Source organism: Sardina pilchardus, chromosome 6, assembly GCF_963854185.1.
Source record: "Sardina pilchardus chromosome 6, fSarPil1.1, whole genome shotgun sequence".
Classification (NCBI taxonomy): domain Eukaryota; kingdom Metazoa; phylum Chordata; class Actinopteri; order Clupeiformes; family Clupeidae; genus Sardina; species Sardina pilchardus.
In genome coordinates this window covers 949,606-972,833 of record NC_084999.1, presented here as the reverse complement: position 1 = coordinate 972,833, position 23,228 = coordinate 949,606, and the positions used below count along the sequence as shown (strand labels likewise).

Below are 23,228 nucleotides of genomic sequence, written 5' to 3'. Positions count from 1 at the left end.
GGTCAAAGGACATCAATAGCATCATTAGCTTATCAATGCTATTGGCAGGTCAAAGGACATCAATAGCATCATTAGCTTATCAATGCTATTGGCAGGTCAAAGGACATCAATAGCATCATTGGCTTATCAATGCTATTGGCAGGTCAAAGGATATCATTTTGCTCAGAAATCATTCATGGTGGTGTGTATGATGTTGTAGCTATCGTGATGTGAGGTGAAAATAATTGTATTCATGGCCATAGATAGAGTAGGTCTTTGGCCATAGATAGAGTAGGTCTTTGGCCATAGATAGAGTAGGTCTTTATTGTCACTGTCACGGGTACCACCACATTTAAAGTGCTTTCCCATCGTTCATTAGCCTGGCTAACGCCTCCCACTTCTCAAATGAGACATGGTCTGGCAACCAGACGTTCATTTTCTCGTATTTGAAAAAATGCCCAGATCCGTTCATTGGGCGCCACGGATGTCAATCAAATGCGTCTCTGCATAGCTCTTCATGGTCTTGCTTTCTCCCCTGTTCTGTGATTGGCCTCCAACATCAGGCGAACATGGGGGCGTTAGTTTCCAGACTGCCTTAGCAGCGTGAAAGAAATCACCGCGCAAGGCAGTATGGGAAACCCAGGCTAATCGTTCATGTGTCTATATGTGAAATATCTGTTTTAAAAGTGACACGAATAAAGAACTAGAAGCGTTGACGTTGGTGCCCAGCCCTGCGAGTCTGCGTGCGTTTATGGCAGTTCTACCTCCCCAGCCTGTTGGGCATGACTAGGGGAACACTTGTTTAAAATAGCAGTGTCTTCCCCGCCCTATGTCAAATGCAGGCGGCAAGTGCAACTGTTCCCTTGCGGCTCTATTTGAACCTCATTCTGGCTCTGCTACTCCTTCTCATCCTGTCAGGGTGTCCGGTACACATATACATATTTAAGGCCTGCTTGGCCTTAACAACATCAACATGCTCTTAACAACATCACGACTGCCATGCGTATCCTGCATCAGTTTCGTGTGGCGGTCGAGCATGTCCTCAAAAACGACCGAAACGACACATACGCGAGGTGCAGTATTGGCATGAATGCCGAGGGCGATACGCGAAACACGAACTGGGGCTCAAAAGCATGACCTGACCTGGCTGTTGTTAAAACACTACATGTCCCAGCATGCCTGGCTGTGATCCATTTTGTTAGACACTAGACACAAGCTATTTGAAGGCTCTGTTTTGTGATGCACGTTTGTGTTCGACTGCAGGACTCCAGTACATTGCATTTAGCAGATGCGTTTGTGGTGGAAAGTCACTTGCATACAGTGCTCTGCCCTGTGCTCTTCAGTTAGCCTACTAGCTAGTTTTGTATTGAGCTCAATGAGACATACAGTGCTCTACCCTGTGCTCTTCAGTTAGCCTATTAGCTAGTTTTGTATTGAGCTGAATGAGACATATACCCTGTGCTCTTCAGTTAGCCTATTAGCTAGTTTTGTATTGAGCTCAATGAGCATGAAACCAGCTAATAGGCTAACTAAAAAAAAACAAAAAAAAAAAAAACACCATACCAATCTCTAAGTATGGCTATTTTAATTTCAAAGGCCAAGGTAACTTAAATCAGGATGCATAGTATCCTGGACCTTACAAGGGATTACTTTGTCCTCAGTGCTAACTCAGGGTTAAGTGCCTTGCTCAAGGGCACAACGGTGGAAGCCGGGAATTTAACCGACGACTTTCTGGCTACTGCATGCTAGCCAGGCTCCTTAACCACTACGCTACCACCGCGCAGTGTACCCTCTCTCATGGTGTACCCCCTCTCATGGAGGCAGCTCCGTGCAGTGTACCCTCTCTCATGGAGGCAGCTCCGCGCAGTGTACCCTCTCTCATGAAGGCAGCTCCGCGCAGTGTACCCTCTCTCATGGTGTACCCTCTCTCATGGAGGCAGCTCCACGCAGTGTACCCTCTCTCATGGTGTACCCTCTCTCATGGAGGCAGCTCCGCGCAGTGTACCCTCTCTCATGGTGTACCCTCTCTCATGGAGGCAGCTCCGCGCAGTCTCTCATGGTGTACCCCCTCTCATGGAGGCAGCTCCGTGCAGTGTACCCTCTCTCATGGAGGCAGCTCCACGCAGTGTACCCTCTCTCATGGTGTACCCTCTCTCATGGTGTACCTTCTCTCATGGAGGCAGCTCCGCGCAGTGTACCCTCTCTCATGGTGTACCCTCTCTCATGGTGTACCCTCTCTCATGGAGGCAGCTCCGCGCAGTGTACCCTCTCTCATGGTGTACCCTCTCTCATGGAGGCAGCTCCGTGCCAGGATGACGAGGCCCATCAGGGCTCATGCCCTTCATCAGAATTCATACACTTGCAGTCAGCGATTGCACAGGAAGTCATGTTCGTTTATGTTCATCACACTTTCCACTTCTCCTCTGCTGCGTGCATCCTGTTTTTTTTCCACATTTCTCCATCCATGTTTATGTGTCTCCACCCTGTCTGTCTGCCTGCCTGTCTGTCTGTCTCCACCCTGTCTGTTTGCCTGTCTTCCTGCCTGTCTGTCTCCACATCTCTCCCTGTGAACCCCCGCCCTTCTCTCTCTTCTCCCCGTCTCCCTGTCTGATCGTTCTCTCTCTCTTTGTGTGAGTTTTCAGTGTGAAGTGATGATTTTGTGTCATGTGCTTGTTTGACTCTTGTGGAAAGTTTCAGACACGTTTTTAAACCTGCTGCGTAGGCGTCCACTACCTCCTCATAGGCCCCCATGACTCAGAGACCGAGAGAGTGGGCTGTCCATAAACATGCCTGAATGCCTGAACAGAAATATCAGAAATATACAAATATCCTATAACCTGGCCCCTGACCCTTACAGACATATCAGCTTTCTTACACGTAGCATAGGGCTGTGCAACTCAGCTTCAATTATGAGTTCTAATGATTATGAAAATAACATAATTGAAATATTATTTTATTTTATTTTTCTGCATTCCATTTTGCAGGTAGTGTTCATGTTTTGTCTTGATTTAAGAATCCAGCTCATCCCTCTTATTTAATGAAGTGACTGTTTCATACATTTACTTTTTTTTAAATGATTTTTATTTGCCGTCCAGTTGGTTTAAATTCAAATCAGTATAACTCACAGTTAATTATTATAACGTTTAGGAAATGGGTGACGTTTCCAAAATCATTGAGTAATCATGTTGCATAAGCGTGATCTCAATATTGAACAGAATAATCGTGATCATGATTTTTTGCCACAGTCAAACAGCCCTTACTGACTAGAATGGAAGCAGTCTAACAGCCCTTACTGACTAGAACGGAAGCAGTCTAACAGCCCTTACTGACTAGAACGGAAGCAGTCTAACAGCCCTTACTGACTAGAACGGAAGCAGTTTCCTGCACTTTATATCTGGACAACAATTAACTACCGACTATCTTGTCATTCGGCTAATTGTTCTGTGTGACATTTTTTAAGGAAAATACTTCAAAATGATCTTGAGGACAACAGGATCTGGGAAACACTGATTGTAATTTTTTTCGCAATAGAATCAAACACCTAATCGATTAATTGAGAAAAGAATGGACAGATTAATCGACTATGAAAATAAACGATATGTGCAGCCCTGCCCAGATACAGTCCATAGTAACAGAACAGACTTGAGACACTCAAGCATAGCAACAGAGCAAACCTGAGGTACTCCATAGCAACAGAGCAGAACAGAGCAGACCTGAGACACTTCTCCAAGCCAAATGTCCGTATACCCACTGCAGTCTCACTTCCGCCAATACCGCCCTCTCAGCCCCTCCCCCTTTCCTCTCAGCCCCTCCCCCTTTCCTCTCAGCCCCTGTCTGATCCCTGACTTCTCCTTGGCCTTTGGATGACATGACCTACAACATTCCCACCTTCCGTAACAACATTCCCACCTTCCGTAGCAACATTCCCACCTTCCGTAACAACATTCCCATCTTCCGTAGCAACATCCCACCTTCCCTAACAACATCCCACCTTCCGTAGCAACATTCATCCGAGGGCTGTTCTAATAAGAACACAAAACCCATAAGCGTTCTAAAAGACCACTCAGATCATTTATACCCAGAACGGAACAGACTGTTTCTACTCAAACTCCCAGATAACCTCCATTCAGTTCAGTATGCACTCCTACACACACGGTTACCTCCAGCCACTCCAAGGCTACGGTGATGAGGCCGGCTCAGAGCGCGAGATTTAGGCATCGCTAGCCGCTGTAGAGCGCGAGATTTAGGCATCGCTAGCCGCTGCTGCGGATCATGATCCTCCACACCCAATCAGCTGAGGCGGCTGCAGTGCTGTGTCTGACCTCTAACCTTTTGAACTTTGACCTGTGAACCCTGTGCTACGTGCTCTGTGCTCTCTTGACTCCACATTTGATCCCAGCAGGTTGACTCAAGATTGCATAGGAAAATGGTGCAGAACGGATAGAGAGAGAGAGAGAAAGAGAGGGGGAGCAAGAGAGGGCGCGAGAGAGAAAGAGCGAGAGAGCGCTGCTCAAATGACCCTCAAATGACCCCCTCAGCTCTGTTCTCTCTGGCGATGGTGCTCTCTGGCGCCCCCCACAGCCCACTCCTACGCCACAGGTAAACCACAAACCAGCTGTTCATGTGCCTGTTCTCAATGCAACCTCCGCTCAGTGCTGCCTCCTTCTGGTCACTGTCTGTCCACACCTAGTCTCCCGGTGACCCCTGACCCTTGGCGAAAGGGTTGCGTAGGTCCCCAGGTTCTCAGAACTCAGCTAAAGAGTCGTTGGTGTATTCCTCAGAACTTTCCGGAAGGCCTTGATGTTCAAAAAGCGCACTATTAACACATTATGGTATCATTTGAATACTGCCCAGCCAAAACTCCTACTCCAACTACCTTGCCCACTAACAGGACAAGTACATGTTCAGCTGATCATTTGAATGCTTTCCTGCCAAAAACTCACAAGAAACGTCAACGATCAGGTGATAGAATACTACCGTGCCAAAACTCCTAGGAAACATCTACGTTATTGTGATCATTTGAATACTACCCTGCCAAAACTCCTAGGGAATGGCTACGCTCAGGCTGTAAATGAGGATGTAGCTGGAAGAGCTCCGCTGTTGCTAGAAGTCCGTTGAGAGCATGAGTGCTCTGAGGCTCTCGGCTCCCGCGCTGCCGTCTCGGCAGTTTGGAGACTTTCTGAGGAAACGCGGCCGTGCCACATCTCTGTGACCTTTACTGTATGAGTTCTGAGGAAAATGTCCCAACCAGTATAGAGCTTCAGCTCCTGCACGCCTCACTTCCTGTGTAGATATGTCACTTCCTATGGGAAAGATCAGATGCAGGGCTGATAAAATAAGAACACTGCATCTGTTAACCAATCAGATTGTCCAGATTGGATGTATTATCCAATCATTTTGTTGCACAGACCTTGTTGACCACTTCCTGTACTCATAATTCTGATCTATTCTCTTGTTGATAATATCAAAAGTTACATGTGACATGTCAAAAGCAGAGAGACCAAGTAACTCATCCCGTTCGGCCCTCCAGAAAACTGTTGATTTCCACAGACAATAACCTAAGCACCTGCTAAATGTCTTAACCCACCTGAGTAAACAAATGTGGTCAGAGCGTTATACTTGACAACAACAACAAGCATGGCTCTAAACTGATGCAGGCCCATGAGACTGGTTTGAGAATCTCTTTGTGAATCTGTTCCTGTGATGTTCTGCACTTTTCATTCCACTTTGACTGACAGGGAGGAGGCTAAAGCGCTAACCCCGCCGCTAACCCAGTGGATCTCTGGCCACCCCAGTGGGATCACACCAAGCTTTTTGGACTCATGGGTACTTTCACCATATAAACCTTCTCCTCACTGTTTATGTTTGACTCTGAGTGGACATCATGACCCTTCTCCTTACTGTTTATGTTAGACTCTGATTGGATATCGTAACCTTTCTGCCTTCTGTTACATCAGTAAATAGTATTGAAGTAAAACTGAGGTTGACAGAAACTGCTACCTAAGGATGACTATGCTAGCGCTAGCTGTAGTTGCCTTTAGCAGCAGCTGTTAGCTTTATTGACCCCTTGCCAATGATGTCACGGAAGTTCGCGCCACTGGACGGCAAGAAGACGAATCGAATCAATGGGTTCTGATGGGACGTATAGCATAGCTCAGAGATTATAGTGAAATGTAACCTTCATAATGCCCTTCCACCACTGCTAGCATGTTGTTTGTAATGAATCAACATCCGATTACTTGATACAGATATATTTTGCTTTGTTTTCTTGAGTGTTTCGGGAGTATTTCAACCACGATTGCACTGTCATCTGGTCCGTCCACTAAGCTCAGCAAGGGTTGTTATAGCAACCATAAACTCTGAATGGGACGGCGCGTTTAACGAGTTCAGTGCTAGGATAAATGTTAGCTAGGATAGCTAATAATAGTGTTCAATGACCGCTAACGTTATTTCATATACTGATATGTTTTGACTATGTTACATCTGCTAAGAGCATTACAAATAAAGTGTCCAAATCGGTCTGAAATATTTTAGCCCAGAAATACTTAATATGGGTGTTAATATACAGTAGGCTAATATTAACAGTAGACTACGATCTAGCTGCCCTATGTTAGTGCTGTTATCACTAGTTTAATAACTATGTAAATTTGCAATCACAACCCATTTCACCTTACAACACCACTGGCATGTTTATATGACTACCAGACGCTGACCAAAGTAATACATTGAACTACAAAATACGTTAGAGTGAAAGTGTTCACTTCTTCATAATGTAATTTGCCGTACATCTCTTATCTTTCTGCCGTCCAGCATGGTGCCGTCCGGCGCTGTCACGTCACTTTGTGACGTTTCAGCAAGGGGTGAATAGAACTATTGCTAGCTGCGATGAGCTCCTGTTAGCTCCAGAGAGCTATTACTATGTACTGCTAGCTATGATGAACTACTGTTAGCTCCTGTTAGCTCTAGAGAGCTATTTGGAACTACTGCTAGCTATGATGAACTACTGCTAGCTATTCTAATAGATTCTTGCTAAACTAATGATTGTAAGTGAGTGTGTAACTGAGATGTCCTGCTAGTCTTGCCTCATCAGGGTTCTGGGTAAAGCAGTTTTGGTCGGCTGGCCCTTTTAACTTGTAGCTCATATAAAGAAGCTAAATGCTAGTTGTTTTGACTAGCAGGCTAACTGGGGACATGTGATATGTAAATGTCGAATTAACTTAATCAAGGCCAATAGATCCCTGTGACTTCAAATACTTGAGATTCCTCAGCCTCTTCACTCCCTGTTAATGCTGCTGTCCCAAAATTGGCTGCCGGTCACCGGAGACCACTTATGACCTAGTCTTCAATAAATGAACAGAGCTATATGCCTCATAGATGTAGGTCAGTTTGGCAAACAGAGTGTTTATTACTTTGTTTATTACTATTTACTTATTTGGAGCTTCCCTCCTTGTAATATCCTGCATTCTGCAAAGCTCTTCCATTCGCTAGCAACACCAGCTGCTATTGAAGCGCTCTTGGAATGATAATTTGCACTGACTCAACATAAGCAAGAGAGGCATAAAGCAATTTCTAAATGTAGTCAGTCACAAGTGACAAATGGAGTCAGTGCTGTGTGCCTGTATGGAACAGTAATACTAGCCTGGGAAGACCTGCAGAGCACATTCAAATTTAGCAGGAGCTAGGCACCATAGGCCCCCATTGATCAGCCCAGACCAGAAGGTTCTTTCTCTTCAGTTGACACCTGGAGGTCTAAAGTGGTGTTACAACAGGACGGGCTTCTTTTTAAATTCGTGTCAAGATTTATTTACAAAACCTAACATTTCTTAAGCTGCATTCACATACGTCGCTACTCGCCCATCTCTGAGCGAGAACTGTCAATGTAAAGTGAATGTGTTCTAGCTGAATGTGGCCAGGACAGGCGATGCGAGGACTAGCGATGCGATGTGGGCGGGTACAAAGTTAAAATAATTTTAACTTCCAGCGATGCGAGTGAAGCGAGTACCAAATCAGAATGTAGAATAGAGATGATTGACAGTTAACGGAAGCGAGGAGCGATGTGCGAGTAGCGACGTATGTGAATGCCCCTTTAGGCTGGGTGAACCCTACCTGAACTTCCAGCGAATTTGGATTTCGCCCGGCAGCTCAAGCTGGAAACCTGCACATCTATCTCCTTTGTTCCCTGCCAGAACCTTTGGCTCCAATTAGAAACTAGCTTATCCAAAAGACGCACAGGATCGTTGGTCTGATAGGTTGAAGGACTATCCACGCCTCTCCTGCAGTAGAAACAAAGCGCAGCCTCTCTTAAAAGACTGAGCTTAGTATGGTGATAGCCAGACTAAACATTTTTCATATTTCAAGTCAAATATCTACAAATAGCTCCTTTAAAGTTTAGACATGAGGAAACTGCTGAAAACGTATACGTATGTGCTCAATGATAAGTATTTGTTCTAAATATTATTCAATCCCAAAGCGTTCAACTCCTCTCCACCAACCAGAAAACACTACATTTATTGTCTGTGGGAATTAACAGTTCAGCAGCGTATTACCGCTCAGGGAGGAGCCTGAAGAATCAGCAATGCTCCTCTGAGCAGCTGAACTATGTGTGAGGGACTCTGGCCTTGACGCTAACTATAGAAATGAGCCTTGACGCTAACTATAGAAATGAGCCTTGACGCTAACTATAGAAATGAGCAATGACGCTAATTATAGAAATGAGCCATAACCCTAACTCCCACTTACAGAATTGAGCCATAACCCTAACTGCCTGGCACCTATAGAAATGAGCCATGATGCTAACTATAGAAATGAGCCTTGACGCTAACTATAGAAATGAGCCATGACGCTAACTACAGAAATGAGCCATGACGCTAACTATAGAAATGAGCCATGACGCTAACTATAGAAATGAGCCATAACCCTAACTGCCACCTACAGAAATGAGCCATAACGCTAACTCCCACTTACAGAATTGAGCCATAACCCTAACTGTCTGGCACCTATAGAAATGAGCCATGACGCTAACTATAGAAATGAGCCTTGACGCTAACTATAGAAATGAGTCATAACCCTAACTACCACCTACAGAAATGAGCCATGACGCTAACTATAGTAATGAGCCATAACGCTAACTGCTATAGAAATGAGCTATAGCGCCAACTCCCACCACTTATACAAATGTGCTATAACGCTAACTCTCACCTATAGAAATGAGCCATGACGCTAATGCTAACTCCCACCACCTATACAAATGTGCCATATCGCTAACACCCACCTATAGAAGTGAGCCATAACGCTAACTGCTATAGAAATGAGCCATAACGCTAACTCTCACCTATAGAAATGAGCCATAACGCTAACTCTTATAGAAATGTGCTATAACGCTAACTCTCACCTATAGAAATGAGCCATAACGCTAACTCTCACCTATAGAAATGAGCCATAACGCTAACTCTCACCTATAGAAATGAGCCGTAACACTAACTCTTATATAAATGTGCTATAACGCTAACTCTCACCTATAGAAATGAAAATAACGCTAACTCTTATAGAAAAGAGCTATAACACGAACTCCCACTATAGAAATGAGCCATGACGCTAACTCCCACCTATAGAAATATAAGCTGTAGTCAACTCACTGCTACACAGCAAGGCCTATAATCCTAGACTTCAAGCTAGGTTTTAACTCTCAACTAAATGACCTGAACGCCATGGTGCTCTAACTCCCAACACCCGACTAAATGACCTGAACGCCATGGTCCTTAAAGCTGTAGGCTACTGGAGCAGTAGTCCTGTCTCTCCCGGCTCTGAGATGTGAGTGGGGTCATGACCCCCTTCTCAGGCTGCGTGGCCTTTAACCCCCATGAGAGTCCAGTCAGTCCTCTGCTCCACCTGTGTCGTGTCTCTGGTGCAAATGATGTCCATGTGTGCTCTGCCATTGCCTCTTTGCCTGCCTTGTTTTAACCAGAACCCAACCATGACAACAACAGTTCAACAGTTCAACCCAAAATGTGCTTCTGTTTCTCTCTCTCTGTGTTTGCAGTTTCAAAACAAAATGATTGCCTCATGCAAGTGTGTGTGTGTCAGGGACAACAACACACAGCTCGCTCGTTCTCACACACACGTCCAGGGAACGAGAGAATGAACTTGTCCAAAAACAGAGGTGTATCGAGCTCTCGTTCTCTCTCCCCCTGGTCGCTCTGTTGCTCAGCTCAACTCAAACGGATCTCTTTACGCTCAAAGCGCTCTGTGACCATGTGACCACGTGACCTTGTGACCTTGTGACTGCTCGGGCAACTCGTCATGCCCTCACAAAGGGGGAGCGGGGCCTGGATACTTACTTCTGATGTCACTGAGAACAAAGAGACTAAACCACAACATCAACAACAACAACAACAACAACAACAAACAAACAAACAAGAGGCGCTCCTGCTAGTGAAATGTGATGTGTAAGTGTGAGTGCACTGTGTCTCATGCTGCTCGATGAGGCTCTTCACTGCACGCGCTCAGCTCAACTCGCCTCAACTCCATTTTGGTTCCGGGTGTTCGTTTTCCACTGCAACAAAGTACCCCCGTAATCTAGCTGACTGCTATAGCAACGCTGAAGAACACAACTGTTACGTCAGTAAGGTCACCTGTTGGTATCATCTCAGCTCGCTTGGAACCTCAACAGAGGTGATACCAAAAATAGTACCAGGTACCAGGGGCCCGTTTTTGTTAGTGGAAAAGGAGAAAAGCGAGTAGAGTTGAGCTGACACGGTGCAGCGGAGAGGCCCCATCCCAGTGACTGGGCGCTAGCTGGGCGCTAGCTGGGCGCTAGCCGTAAACGCTACAGTGAATATGGCGGTGCCCCATGCCAGCCGGTCACCATGGTGACCCATGTCTGTGGGCACTGCGCATCTCTGTGTCCAAATCTGCTGTGTGTTCCAACTGTGTTCCCGAGATGCTTCCTGTACAACAGACACTGTGTGAAGTTTGCTTTTCAAAAGTGCCTAGAGGAGAACTTATAGAGCCCTGAATGTCCATAACGTAGCGTAGCGTAACAAAACAACAGAGGAGAGGTGGTAGGAATGTGATGCTTTGTCCAGACCGTGGTCCTCTGTGGGTCCTCTGAGTGTGTGGAAGCTGTTCACACAGAGTGTGTGTAACCTGTTCACACAGAGTGTGTGTAACCTGTTCACTGTGACCAAAGAAAGCTCTTCAACCCCCTGTGTGCTGCGTTTGTGTGTTCTCAACTCAACTCTACTGTTCTGCTCTGATCTGATCTGCTGACGCTGCAGACCGCTAGCTCTTCTGCCAGACCTAGAACAGGGACCTAGAACAGGGACCTAGAACAGGGACCTAGTACAGGGACCTAGAACAGGGACCTAGAACAGGGACCTAGAACAGGGACCTAGTACAGGGACCTAGAACAGGGACCTAGTACAGGGACCTAGAACAGGGACCTAGTACAGGGACCTAAAACAGGGACCGAGTACAGGGACCTAGAACAGGGACCTAGTACAGGGACCTAGAACAGGGACCTAGAACAGGGACCTAGAACAGGGACCGAGTACAGGGACCTAGAACAGGGACCTAGAACAGGAACCTAGTACAGGGACCTAGAACAGGGACCTAGAACAGGGACCTAGTACAGGGACCTAGAACAGGGACCTAGTACAGGGACCTAGAACAGGGACCTAGTACAGGGACCTAGAACAGGGACCTAGTACAGGGTTTACCAAGTTCTCCCTTGAGGGACGCCTTCAACGTTTCAATAGCTAGCATAATTAGCTCATCAATGCTCATCGCATGGCCAGTCTTCCTTTGACAGTTACAACAAAATATTTATTTTACCAGTAGATTGTTGTTCTCCCCTGTTAGAACAGCCGTGTGGTTCGAACACTTATGGTGCTGCTGTTCCCCTGTTAGAACGCCCATACATTTCCCCTGTTAGAACATCCATGCAGTTCCCCTGTTAGAACGCCCATACCTTTCCCCTGTTAGAACATCCATGCTGTTCCCCTGTTAGAACGCCCATACCTTTCCCCTGTTAGAACATCCATGCAGTTCCCCTGTTAGAACGCCCATACCTTTCCCCTGTTAGAACATCCATGCTGTTCCCCTGTTAGAACGCCCATACCTTTCCCCTGTTAGAACATCCATGCAGTTCCCCTGTTAGAACGCCCATACCTTTCCCCTGTTAGAACATCCATGCAGTTCCCCTGTTAGAACGCCTATCTCTTTAGATAGTGTTGTAGCATGCTATATAATATGCTATAGTCTAGCTATAGTGATCTCTTTAGATAGTGTTGTAGCATGCTATATAATATAGTCTAGCTATAGTGATCTCTTTAGATGGTGTTGTAGCATGCTATATAATATAGTCTAGCTATAGTGATCTCTTTAGATAGTGTTGTAGCATGCTATATAATATAGTCTGGCTATAGTTTTTGATTGAGCCAGTCCCAGATGTAGTCATGTCATCACAGTGCTTACCTGTTCAAATAGTTCTCTGCTGAAGTGCACAGGTGGGATGCTGTGTGGGGGGGGGGGGGGGAGGAAGGGGAGGCAGGGCCATGGTGGGGGGGGGGGGGTTGTGTTTCAGCCTCGTTCTGAAGATCCTCTGGTGATCCAGCTGCAGCTTTGTCCTCAGATCTGATCACATGACAGGAAATGACATCTGCCCCGACGCTGCACTAGCTCCTGTGTGTAAGCTCCCCCCTTCCTGTCTCCGTCGCATGTGCTAGTCTTCCGTGTGCTTCCCCAGTTGCTCCTCATCCCCAAACAGCACACACACACACACACACACACACACACACACACACACACACACACAACCCCTACAGCATCCCACCTGAAGGCAGAGGACATTGTCCATGACACTGCACTTTCGGCAGAGAACTATTTACCTTAGAGTGAGAATACTACAGCTAGACACTTAGTTCACAACTGAACACTATCTAAATGTCCACTCACTTGCTCCACACACCTGGCCATGTCCCCTCAGTCCCCCACACACACCTGGCCATGTCCTCTCAGTCCCACACACACACCTCCCCCACACACACCTGGCCCACACACACCTGGCCATGTCCACTCAGTCCCACACACACACCTGGCCCACACACACCTGGCCATGTCCACTCAGTCCCACACACACACCTGGGCATGTCCACTCAGTCCCACACACACACCTGGCCATGTCCACTCAGTCCCACACACACACCTGGCCCACACACACCTGGCCATGTCCACTCAGTCCCCCACACACACCTGGCCATGTCCCCTCAGTCCCACACACACACCTGGCCCACACACACACCTGGCCATGTCCACTCAGTCCCACACACACACCTCTCCCACACACACCTGGCCATGTCCACTCAGTCCCACACACACACCTCTCCCACACACACCTGGGCATGACCACTCAGTCCCCCACACACACCTGGCCATGTCCATTCAGTCCCCCCCTCCCCCGATGAAGTTGTCCCAGTCCCACTCCGGCCCTTGTCCCTACAGCAGTGCAGCTTGGAGCCCTCAAGGGGATGGACCCATGAGCCTACACACACACGCTTAAGGTACCGCCCACTCCCCACGGCGTCCATCTTAAAATGCTTCCTATAACGTCCCCCCCCACGGCGTCCACCTTAAGTACCGCCCACTCCCCACGGCATCCATCTTAAGGTACCGCCCCTCCCCACGGCATCCATCTTAAGGTACCGCCCCTCCCCACGGCATCCATCTTAAGTACCGCCCACTCCCCACAGCGTCCATCTTAAGTACCGCCCACTCCCCACAGCGTCCATCTTAAGTACCGCCCACTCCCCACAGCGTCCATCTTAAGTACCGCCCACTCCCCACAGCGTCCATCTTAAGTACCGCCCACTCCCCACCACGTCCATCTTAAGGTACCGCCCCTCCCCACGGCGTCCATCTTAAGGTACCGCCCACTCCCCACAGCGTCCATCTTAAGTACCGCCCACTCCCCACCACGTCCATCTTAAGGTACCGCCCCTCCCCACGGCGTCCATCTTAAGGTACCGCCCACTCCCCACAGCGTCCATCTTAAAATGCTTCCTATAACGTCCCCCCCCATGGCGTCCACTTTAAGGTGCCTCCTATAAGGTCCCCCATATCGTCCATTTTAAGGTACTTCCTATAACGTCCCCCCATGGCGTCCATAATAACGTGGTATTGCTGTGATTAAGAAACTGGGCTATCATGTAGTAGTCAGAAAGTTGTGGGTTCAATTCCCGTCTTCCAGCGTTGTGCCCTTGAGTAAGGCGTTAACCCTGAGTTGCTGTGGGCACAATGGCCAGTGTGATGTACATTATATTGCCAACAGTGTTGGGTCACCTGCCTTGACTCGCACATGAGCTGAAATGACACCCCATTCTTACTCCATGGGGTTTGATATGACGTTGGTGCACCCTTTGCAGCTATAACAACTTCAACTCTTCTGGGAAAGCCTTCCACAAGGTTTAGTGTGAGTGTGTCTATGGGCATTTTTTACCTTTCTTCAAGAAGCACATTTGTCAGGTCACACACTGATCTAAATCATCCCAAAGGTGTTCTTTTGGGTTGAGGTCAGGACTCTGTGCAGGCCAGTCAAGTTCATCCACACCAAACTCTGTCATCCATGTCTTTGTGGACCTTGCTTTGTGCACTGGTGCACAGTCATGTTGGATTAGGAAGTGGCCATCCCCAAACTGTTCCCACAAAGTTGGAGGCAGGAATTGTCCAAAATCTGTTGCTTAATGCTGAAGCATTCAGAGTTCCTTTCACTGGAACTAAGGGACCAAGTCCAGAGTGGGAGGGGCCAATGGGAGTGGCCCCTTCCTGTTCCAACATGACACTGCACCGGTGCACAAAGCAAGGTCCACAAAAACATGATGACAGTTTGGTGTGGAACAACTGGACTCAACTGCACAGAGTCCTGACCTCAACCCAACAGAACACTTTTGAGATGAATTAGAGCGGATACTGGCCCAATCGCAATGTCAGCCTTAAAGACTAGGACTAAGGACTCCCAGACATTCTCCTCGTCCAGCATCAGAGTGTGACCTCTCAAATGCGCCTCTGACAGAATAGTTAAAAATGTCCATAAACACACTCCTAACCTTGTAAAGCTGCAAAGGGTGAACCGATTTCATGCTGCCTGAATGTGCTGCCCATGCCCCCTCTGTCTTAATGCCCCCTCTGCCTTAATGCCCCCTCAGCCTTAATGCCCCCTCAGCCTTCATGCCCACTCAGCCTTCATGCCCACTCAGCCTTCATGCCCCCTCAGCCTTCATGCCCCCTCAGCCTTAATGCCCCCTCCGCTTCCATGCCCCCTCAGCCTTCATGCCCCCTCAGCCTTAATGCCCCCTCAGCCTTAATGCCCCCTCAGCCTTAATGCCCCCTCAGCCTTCATGCCCCCTCAGCCTTCATGCCCCCTCAGCCTTAATGCCCTCTCAGCCTTCATGCCCCCTCAGCCTTCATGCCCCCTCAGCCTTAATGCCCCCTCAGCCTTCATGCCCCCTCAGCCTTAATGCCCCTTCAGCCTTAATGCCCCCTCAGCCTTAATGCCCTCTCAGCCTTCATGCCCCCTCAGCCTTCATGCCCCCTCAGCCTTAATGCCCCCTCAGCCTTAATGCCCTCTCAGCCTTCATGCCCCCTCAGCCTTAATGCCCCCTCAGACTTCATGCCCCCTCAGCCTTAATGCCCCCTCAGCCTTAATGCCCACTCCGCTTCCATGCCCTCTCAGCCTTAATGCCCATCTTAATGCCCCATCTGTGTGCCCTCTGGGCCCTTACCCATCCTGACTTTTATTTCCACAATGACCTACAGATGCACTCCACCCCTTACACCAGACTGCTGCAATGCCCCGGTTTTAATGCCCCCTCTGTCTTAATGCCCCCTCTGTCTTAATGCCCCCTCTGTCTTAATACCCCTTCTGTCTTAATGCCCCCTCTGTCTTAATGCCACTGTCCCTGAGTGTCTGGATGATAATTAGCTATCTGAGCAGCAGTCTTGCAGAATGCCCTGGTACCATCACACACATACACATACACATACACACACACACACACACACACACACACACACTCTGCCAGTAGCACCCTGAGAGAGTTCAGAGCTCAGAGTTCAGTGTGTGTGTGTGTGTGTGTGTGTGTGTGTGTGTGTGTGTGTGGCAGGCCTGTGTCCAGGTTCTTGTTCCAAAGGTGCCCACTTCAGCTGGGCCCAACGCTATGCCCCCCAACATGCCCGAGGTCAAGGATGCCATGGCTCGTGTGTGTGTGTGTGTGATCAGTGTGTGTGGAGGGCAGAGCCCACAGGCCGCAGGTCTGCACAGAGCCCTTTACAGTTCAATCTGAAGCGTCCTGTGACTGGACACACTCCTCCCCCACCCACACTGACACTCTCTCCCTCTCTCTCCCATCCTCCCTCTCTCTCTCCCATCCTCCCTCTCTCTCCCATCCTACCTCTCTCTCTCTCCCATCCTCCCTCTCTCTCCCATCCTCCCTCTCTCTCTCTCCCATCCTCCCTCTCTCTCTCTCTCCCATCCTCCCTCTCTCTCCAATCCTCCTTCTCTCTCTCTCTCCCATCCTCCCTCTCTCTCTCTCCCATCCTCCCTCTCTCTCCCATCCTCCCTCTCTCTCTCTCCCATCCTCCCTCTCTCTCTCTCTCCCATCCTCCCTCTCTCTCCAATCCTCCTTCTCTCTCTCTCTCCCATCCTCCCTCTCTCTCCAATCCTCCCTCTCTCTCTCTCTCCCATCCTCCCTCTCTCTCTCTCCCTCTCCCTCTCTCTCCCTCTCTCTCTTAAAGTTGAGTATGCCTATTACAGACTGATAAGAAACATTGAGGGGTTTCTGGATGTGTGGGGGGTTGGGGGGTTGCTATGTGAGGGTTTGCGGGGGGGGGGGGGGGTGAGGTCTGTTTTAAGATATGATGTATTGGGGTTTTAATGTGTGAATGTATTTCTGAATGTTTTGGGGTTTTAATGTGTGAATGTATTTCTGAATGTTTGTAGTGTATTTGATTTATTTGAGGCACGCCATGATTTCATGGGTTAAGAAATGAACCTCTCTCTCTCTCTCCCTCTCTCTCCCATCCTCCCTCTCTCTCCCTCTCTCTCTCCCCCTCTCTCTCCCATCCTCTCTCTCTCTCCCATCCTCTCTCTCTCTCCCATCCTCCCTCTCTCTCTCTCCCATACCATTCTCCCCCTCCATCTTTACCATCTTTACCCTCCTCCCCTCCTCTCTCTTCACCTCTTTCCTCTCTCCTTTCTTCCTTCCTCTTCTCCTCTCTCATTTATCTCTTCATTTCTTATCTTTCCTCTCTTTCCCCATCCTTCTCTTTCATTCTCTTATTTATTCTGTTTCTCCAGATATCCGTCTGCGTGTGCGTCCCGAGTATTCCGAGCAGGAGTCCGTCCTGCGTGCGTCGGTCTCGTCCACTAAGCGGGAGCCGTTGGCACGGCAACTGGACCTGTTTGGCCGTGCCAACGCCATGCTGCGGGCGCGGGACCTCGGCTCCATCAACTGCGACATCAAGTTCTCCGAGGTGTGTGTGTGTGTGTGTGTGTGTGTGTGTGTGTGTGTGTGTGTGTGTGTGTGTGTGTGTGTGTGTGTGTGTGTGTGTGTGTGTGTGTGTGTGTGTGTGTGTGTGTGTGTGGCCAGTCACACCAGGTAATTGTGTGTGTGTGTGTGTGTGTGTGTGTGTGTGTGTGTGTGTGTGTGTGTGTGTGTGTGTGTGTGTCCAGTCACACCAGGTAATTGTGTGTGAGTGTGTGTGTGTGTGTGTGTGTGTGTGTGTGTGTCCAGTCACACCAGGTAATAATGTGTGAGTGTGTGTGTGTGTGTCCAGTCACACCAGGTAATTGTGTGTGTGTGTCCAGTCACACCAGGTCATTGTGTGTGAGTGTGTGTGTGTGTGTGTGTGTGTGTGTGTGTGTGTGTGTGTGTGTGTGTCCAGTCACACCAGGTAATAGTGTGTGAGTGTGTGTGTGTGTGTGTGTGTGTCCAGTCACACCAGGTAATTGTGTGTGTGTGTGTGTGTGTGTGTGTGTGTGTGTCCAGTCACACCAGGTCATTGTGTGTGTGTGTGTGTGTGTGTGTGTGTGTGTGTGTGTCCAGTCACACCAGGTCATTGCTTGTGTGTGTGTGTCCAGTCACACCAGGTGTGTGTGTGTAGGTGGCTTAGCTGGACGCGTTCTGGGCGGACTACCTGAGTGTGGTGCTGAGTGTGTGTGTGTGTGTGTGTGTGTGTGTGTGTGTGTGTGTGTGTGTGTGTGTGTGTGTGTGTGTACTGTAGGTGGCTAAGCTGGATGCGTTCTGGGCGGACTACCTGAGCGGGGCTCTGACTGTGTGTGTGTGTGTGTGTGTGTGTGTGTGTGTGTGTGTGTGTGTGTGTGTGTGTGTGTGTGTGTGTGTGTGTGTGTGTGTGTGTGTGTGTGTGTGTGTGTGTGTGTGTGTGTGTGTGTGTGTGTAGGTGGCTAAGCTGGATGCGTTCTGGGCGGACTACCTGAGTGGGGCTCTGACGGAGGCGCTGAAGGACGTGTTCCTGACGGACGCGCTGCGGAGAGCCGCTGGTCATCACCGCCTGCAGCTATTGGTCAGCGTGGACCAGGACGACTACGAGCACGGCCGCCGCGTTCTCATGGAGCAGGTGTGTGTGTGTGTGTGTGTGTGTGTGTGTGTGTGTGTGTGTCTGTGTGTGTGTGTGTGTGTGTCTGTGTGTGTGTCTGTGTGTGTGTGTGTGTGTGCGTGCGTATGTGCGTGCGTGTGTTTGTGTGTCCAGTCACACCAGATCAGTGTGTGTGACCATGCCGATCTTGGCCTCAGGTCAGTGTGTGTGTTTGTGTGTGTGTGTGTGTGTGTGTGTGCGCTATGTACTACGCACTATGTGTATTATACGGCTCTTCACAATGCGAGTAGAACGCTCCAGTGACTTGAATGGCATTTCCAGAAGTTCTAGCGGTCATCAAAATACTGACCGCTGTCAATGGCAACGGAGTTGGTGCTTCTAATTCAGGTCTTTCGTATCACTCCGCAATGGAATATCGTTGAAAGTGAAGGCAACATCTGAAACTGTCAAGTTGTATCTGTGTAACAAAGTATTTATTTTGTGAGCGCAAGCCATGAAATGGTAACTAAGTCATTGCTAAAGACACGTTGTGGTTATGTTTCTTCTCGTTTTGGCAAGTAGCCGTATAATAAGCAGGATAATGTATAGAATGCTGGTCATTATGTAAGAGATAATGTATAGAATGCTGGTCATTATGTAAGAGATAATGTAAGAGATAATGTACAGAATGCTGGTCATTATGTAAGGGATAATGTAAGAGATAATGTACAGAATGCTGGTCATTATGTAAGAAATAATGTAAGAGATAATGTACAGAATGCTGGTCATTATGTAAAGGCCATCGCCCACCAGAAGCGTACGCGCCGCGCCACGAAAAAAAATAGAATTCCATTGTTTTGAATGGAGCATCGCCCTGGAAACGACTGCCGCGCAGCAGCCGCACAGAGATAGAAAACGATTCTAAAATCCTGCGTGGCAAGCCCAGACCGCCGAACACCGCTTCTGGTGGGCGCTGGGCTTAAGAGATAATGTATAGAACGCTGGGCATTATGTAAGGGATAATGTATAGAACGCTGGTCATTATGTAAGGGATAATGTATAGAACGCTGGTCATTATCGGGAAAACAAGGACCTTCAGGGCGAAACAAGACTCCTCCTCGTCGTGTCAGGGTCCGGTTCGCCCTGTCGGTAGTTATTTTCCCGGTAATGACCAGCGTTCTATACATGATCTCTTACATAATGACCAGCGTTCTATACATGATCTCTTACATAATGACCAGCGTTCTATACATTATCCCTAACATTGTAACAATGGTGATGGTGATATTTACATCTCTGCCTCCTCTGTGTGTGTGTATCTGTGTTGTGTGTGTTGTGTGTGTTTGTCTATGTGTGTGTGTGTATCTGTGTTGTCCAGTTCCCAGCTCGAGGAGACGAAGCTCACTGGTGACGACACACACTGCGGGAGGAACGTTTATTTCTGACCTCTGACCTCTTCCATTGGTACCATGGTGACGATGATGATGATGACGAGATGCTGCATCATGTCAGACTACACCGGAGGCCAAACTGCTGTGTGTGTGTGTGTGTGTGTGTGTGTGTGTGTGTGTGTGTGTGTGTGTGTGTGTGTGTGTGGATGCATGCTGAGAGGCTGCATCATGTCAGACTACACCAAAAGGCCAAACTGTGTGTGTGTGACTGGATTTGGGGGTGGGGGGTGGGGGGGCGCACACACACACACACGCATGCCCTCACCCACATGCCAAAAATGATCACACACTCATGCACACAAACACATGTGACACAGGGATTCATGCTGATTTGTTATCCTTGAACTGTTTGGAGTGTGTGTGTGTGTGTGTGTGTGTGTGTGTGTGTGTGTATGTGTGTGTGTGTGTGTGTGTGTGTGTGGGCTGTGTGGTGAAACTACTGCAAAACTTCCACCAGATGAAGTCATTAACTGGAAGCAGGGCCAAGGGCCACTGGTGTGTGTGTGTGTGTGTGTATGTGTGTGTGTCTGGTGTGTGTGTGTGTGTGTGTGTGTGTGTGTGTGTGTGTGTGTGTGTGTGTGTGTGTCCTGTAATGGGGTAGGGCACTGGAAGAAACGTTGTTGTTCTGGTACAGCAGCTGTGTGTTGTGATTGGGGGACGTGAGGTCCTTTGTGTTTGAGTTGGGAATAACCGCCTTCGTCTCTGAGTGTGTGCTCAGTACTGCCCCCTGGAGGAGGGGCGCACCTCTCGCCTTCACGGTGCATTTCAACAGGAAAGAGTGATTGAAGGAGGATAGATGTCTTTGTTCTGGAAGTATAGAGGTTACATCTTTTGTCATCCCTTTTGTTGTACTTAATTAAATCTTAATTAAATATGTTTGTGTATGTTTAAAATCGTTTCAGATAAAGGAAGTCTTTATCAGCCAAACGAGTGACTTCTCTTCTTTGTGTCCATGTTTTTCTGAAGGGAACCAATTTAAACAGCATCTACTTTAGTGCTGTGTGATTTAGTGAGAGAAAGTTGAGAAAGTGAACTCAGTGGTAAACCTCCAAATAGAAGAGCTGTAGCCTACAACTTTATCCTAACAAAACAATGTAATTGAGCTCTTAGATGGATGGATGGATAGATAACTTTATTTAGTCCTGCTAAATAAGAAGTGTCCACAGGACCTAGCCCATATAAAACGTCTGCTTAACTGTGGCAGGGCCTTTAATAGCCTAGGTGATATTTGTAGCCTTACCTAGCCTAAATGTCAAATTGGATAGAAACTTTAAATATAGAGTATAGGCTAAAAAATGGCATGTCATGTCTTTTCTGAACATAGATGGATTTTTAAGAACTATTAGATTCAAATTTAATCCACACACCGCACATCCACATCGCTGCTTGACCTTTTAACTGATAGCGCAGACTACCCGAGCCTACAACATGGGTCCAGGCCTACTAACACTAATCTAGCTCATTAACAACAGCGTGTCTTTGTGATGAAGCTCCTAAAAGCTTTCATTTCATATTATGCGCATTTTACGGTTTCCTCGGTAACAAACGAATTCCAACCGGGTGTCATAATGACCAACGCAACACACTGTTCCACTCACGCTCCGTCTTAACGGCTAAAACTTTGTTATCGTCGGTTCTTATCTCTCGAGTGGCGATGGAGAACAGTCAGGGGGACAAAGTCCCCACAAAAATCGTGATCGGGCCGCCATTGCCCCCCGTAGGCGCGGTGTCTTTGAGCAGGCTGCGTGAGAGTCTGGAGCTGGGAGAATCGGTCGGGGACCCCAGCGCTCTTCTCCCCAGCCTAGATCAGCCGGACCCGCAGCAGGAAGTGTGCTCTGTCCGTCAAAACCGGCGCAACACTTCTGAGGTGTGTAAGGACCTGGAGGCCCAACTTCGAGGGCTGAGCACTGAAGATGCCCTGCTGCCTGAGGCGCTCACCGGAGACACAGAGACGCTCAGTACCGAGCTGGAGATCCCTGAGACGTTTACTGAGGCCGCTGTCCAAGGTGCTGAAGCTGGCGAGAGCCTCTCTGATCAGGCAGTGTCGCTGGGTGACAGGAGAGTTCTCTCTGGAGATGCGAAGGGCATGAAAGCGTCCTTCAGCCAGGACTTTGGTGAGCAGCGGTCTGCGGGGAGCCCTGTGCCTGAGCTGCCCCCACTGGAAGAGCCAGAGCTCTGGCTGCCCTCCGAGCAGTGGCCAGCTCCACCCTGCCGGCCCAGCGGAGACTCACACCCCGACTCAGACGCCGAATCAGACGCCAGCAGCGCGGTAAGCGACGATTACTCCTCTCCGTTCGAGGAACTGCTGCTGCCGCCGCCTTCGGACTTCGACTACCACGGGCTTCTGTCCGGCGCTCAGTGGACGCAGCAGGAGAGCGCTGCCCCGCGATGGCACGAGGTTGAGGCGGAGACGGAGGCGTGTGCCTCGAACAGTCCTCAGGCGGAGGAGAGCAGCGTTCCGGCCCTGCTGCAGGTTTCAGACGTCCAGCTCTGTGTCGTGGAGCAGCAGCCTGGTGCTGGCACCGTGGTGGGAGAAACTGCCCCACGCCAGCTGCTGTTCGAGCCCCAGTGGCCTGTCTCGGTCCTCGTGTCTGGCCTGGGCCCCCGGGTCGAGCTGGACGAGGAGATGGACACGGACGCGGACGACGCTGCCTTCGTGCCACAGGCCAGCGGCGAGGAGTGTGAGGAGGTGTGTGTTCCGGTCCAGGACTACGTCTGCCTGATGCCCCCGCCCGCGGACGCAGATGCCGACAAGAGCGCTGCCAACGCCTGGTGTTGCCCTGCCTTCTTCCTCTGCGCCAAGCGGGAGCCGCAGCAATGAACACTGTTGCTTTTTACCACTAACGTAAAAAAAAAATGCCCACGAAAGATATCTTTTATCATCATAGCTGGTTATGATGAAAACATAATTTAAATGTGGCTCCTTAGAGCAAGACAGATCAAATAAATACGATTGAATATACATATAGCCTACGAGTGTTCATTGATGTCTTTGGTGAGAAGTTTTATTTTTGGCTAGTTTGCACTTAGGCCTACTTATTGTCATTATAACGTAACGTAACATAAACATAAACATGAAAACAAACTTTGAACTTGAACATATACATGATGCTATTTATGGCTTGTGCAGACTACACGATTTCAGCCCTGATCGCCTAGTCTGACATGGTCAATCGTAAAAGATAATCGTGAAAGACAAAAAAAGTCGTG

The 23,228-nt window shown here is 48.6% G+C and overlaps 1 protein-coding gene across 4 annotated transcripts in view; it reads left to right on the top strand.

Moving 5' to 3' along the window:
• The window catches only part of dedd1 (death effector domain-containing 1), a 26,562-nt gene extending 5,617 nt beyond the window's left edge, over positions 1-20,945 (top strand). For all 4 annotated transcript variants that reach the window (XM_062537995.1, XM_062537997.1, XM_062537994.1 and 1 more), the window contains exons 6-8: positions 17,330-17,505; positions 18,433-18,609; positions 19,946-20,945. In XM_062537995.1, the coding sequence (XP_062393979.1) occupies positions 17,330-17,505; positions 18,433-18,609; positions 19,946-19,978 (386 nt within the window). In that variant the 3' untranslated portion in view covers positions 19,979-20,945. The remainder of the gene's footprint in view (positions 1-17,329; positions 17,506-18,432; positions 18,610-19,945) is intronic.
• The last annotated feature ends 2,283 nt before the right edge of the window (positions 20,946-23,228 follow it).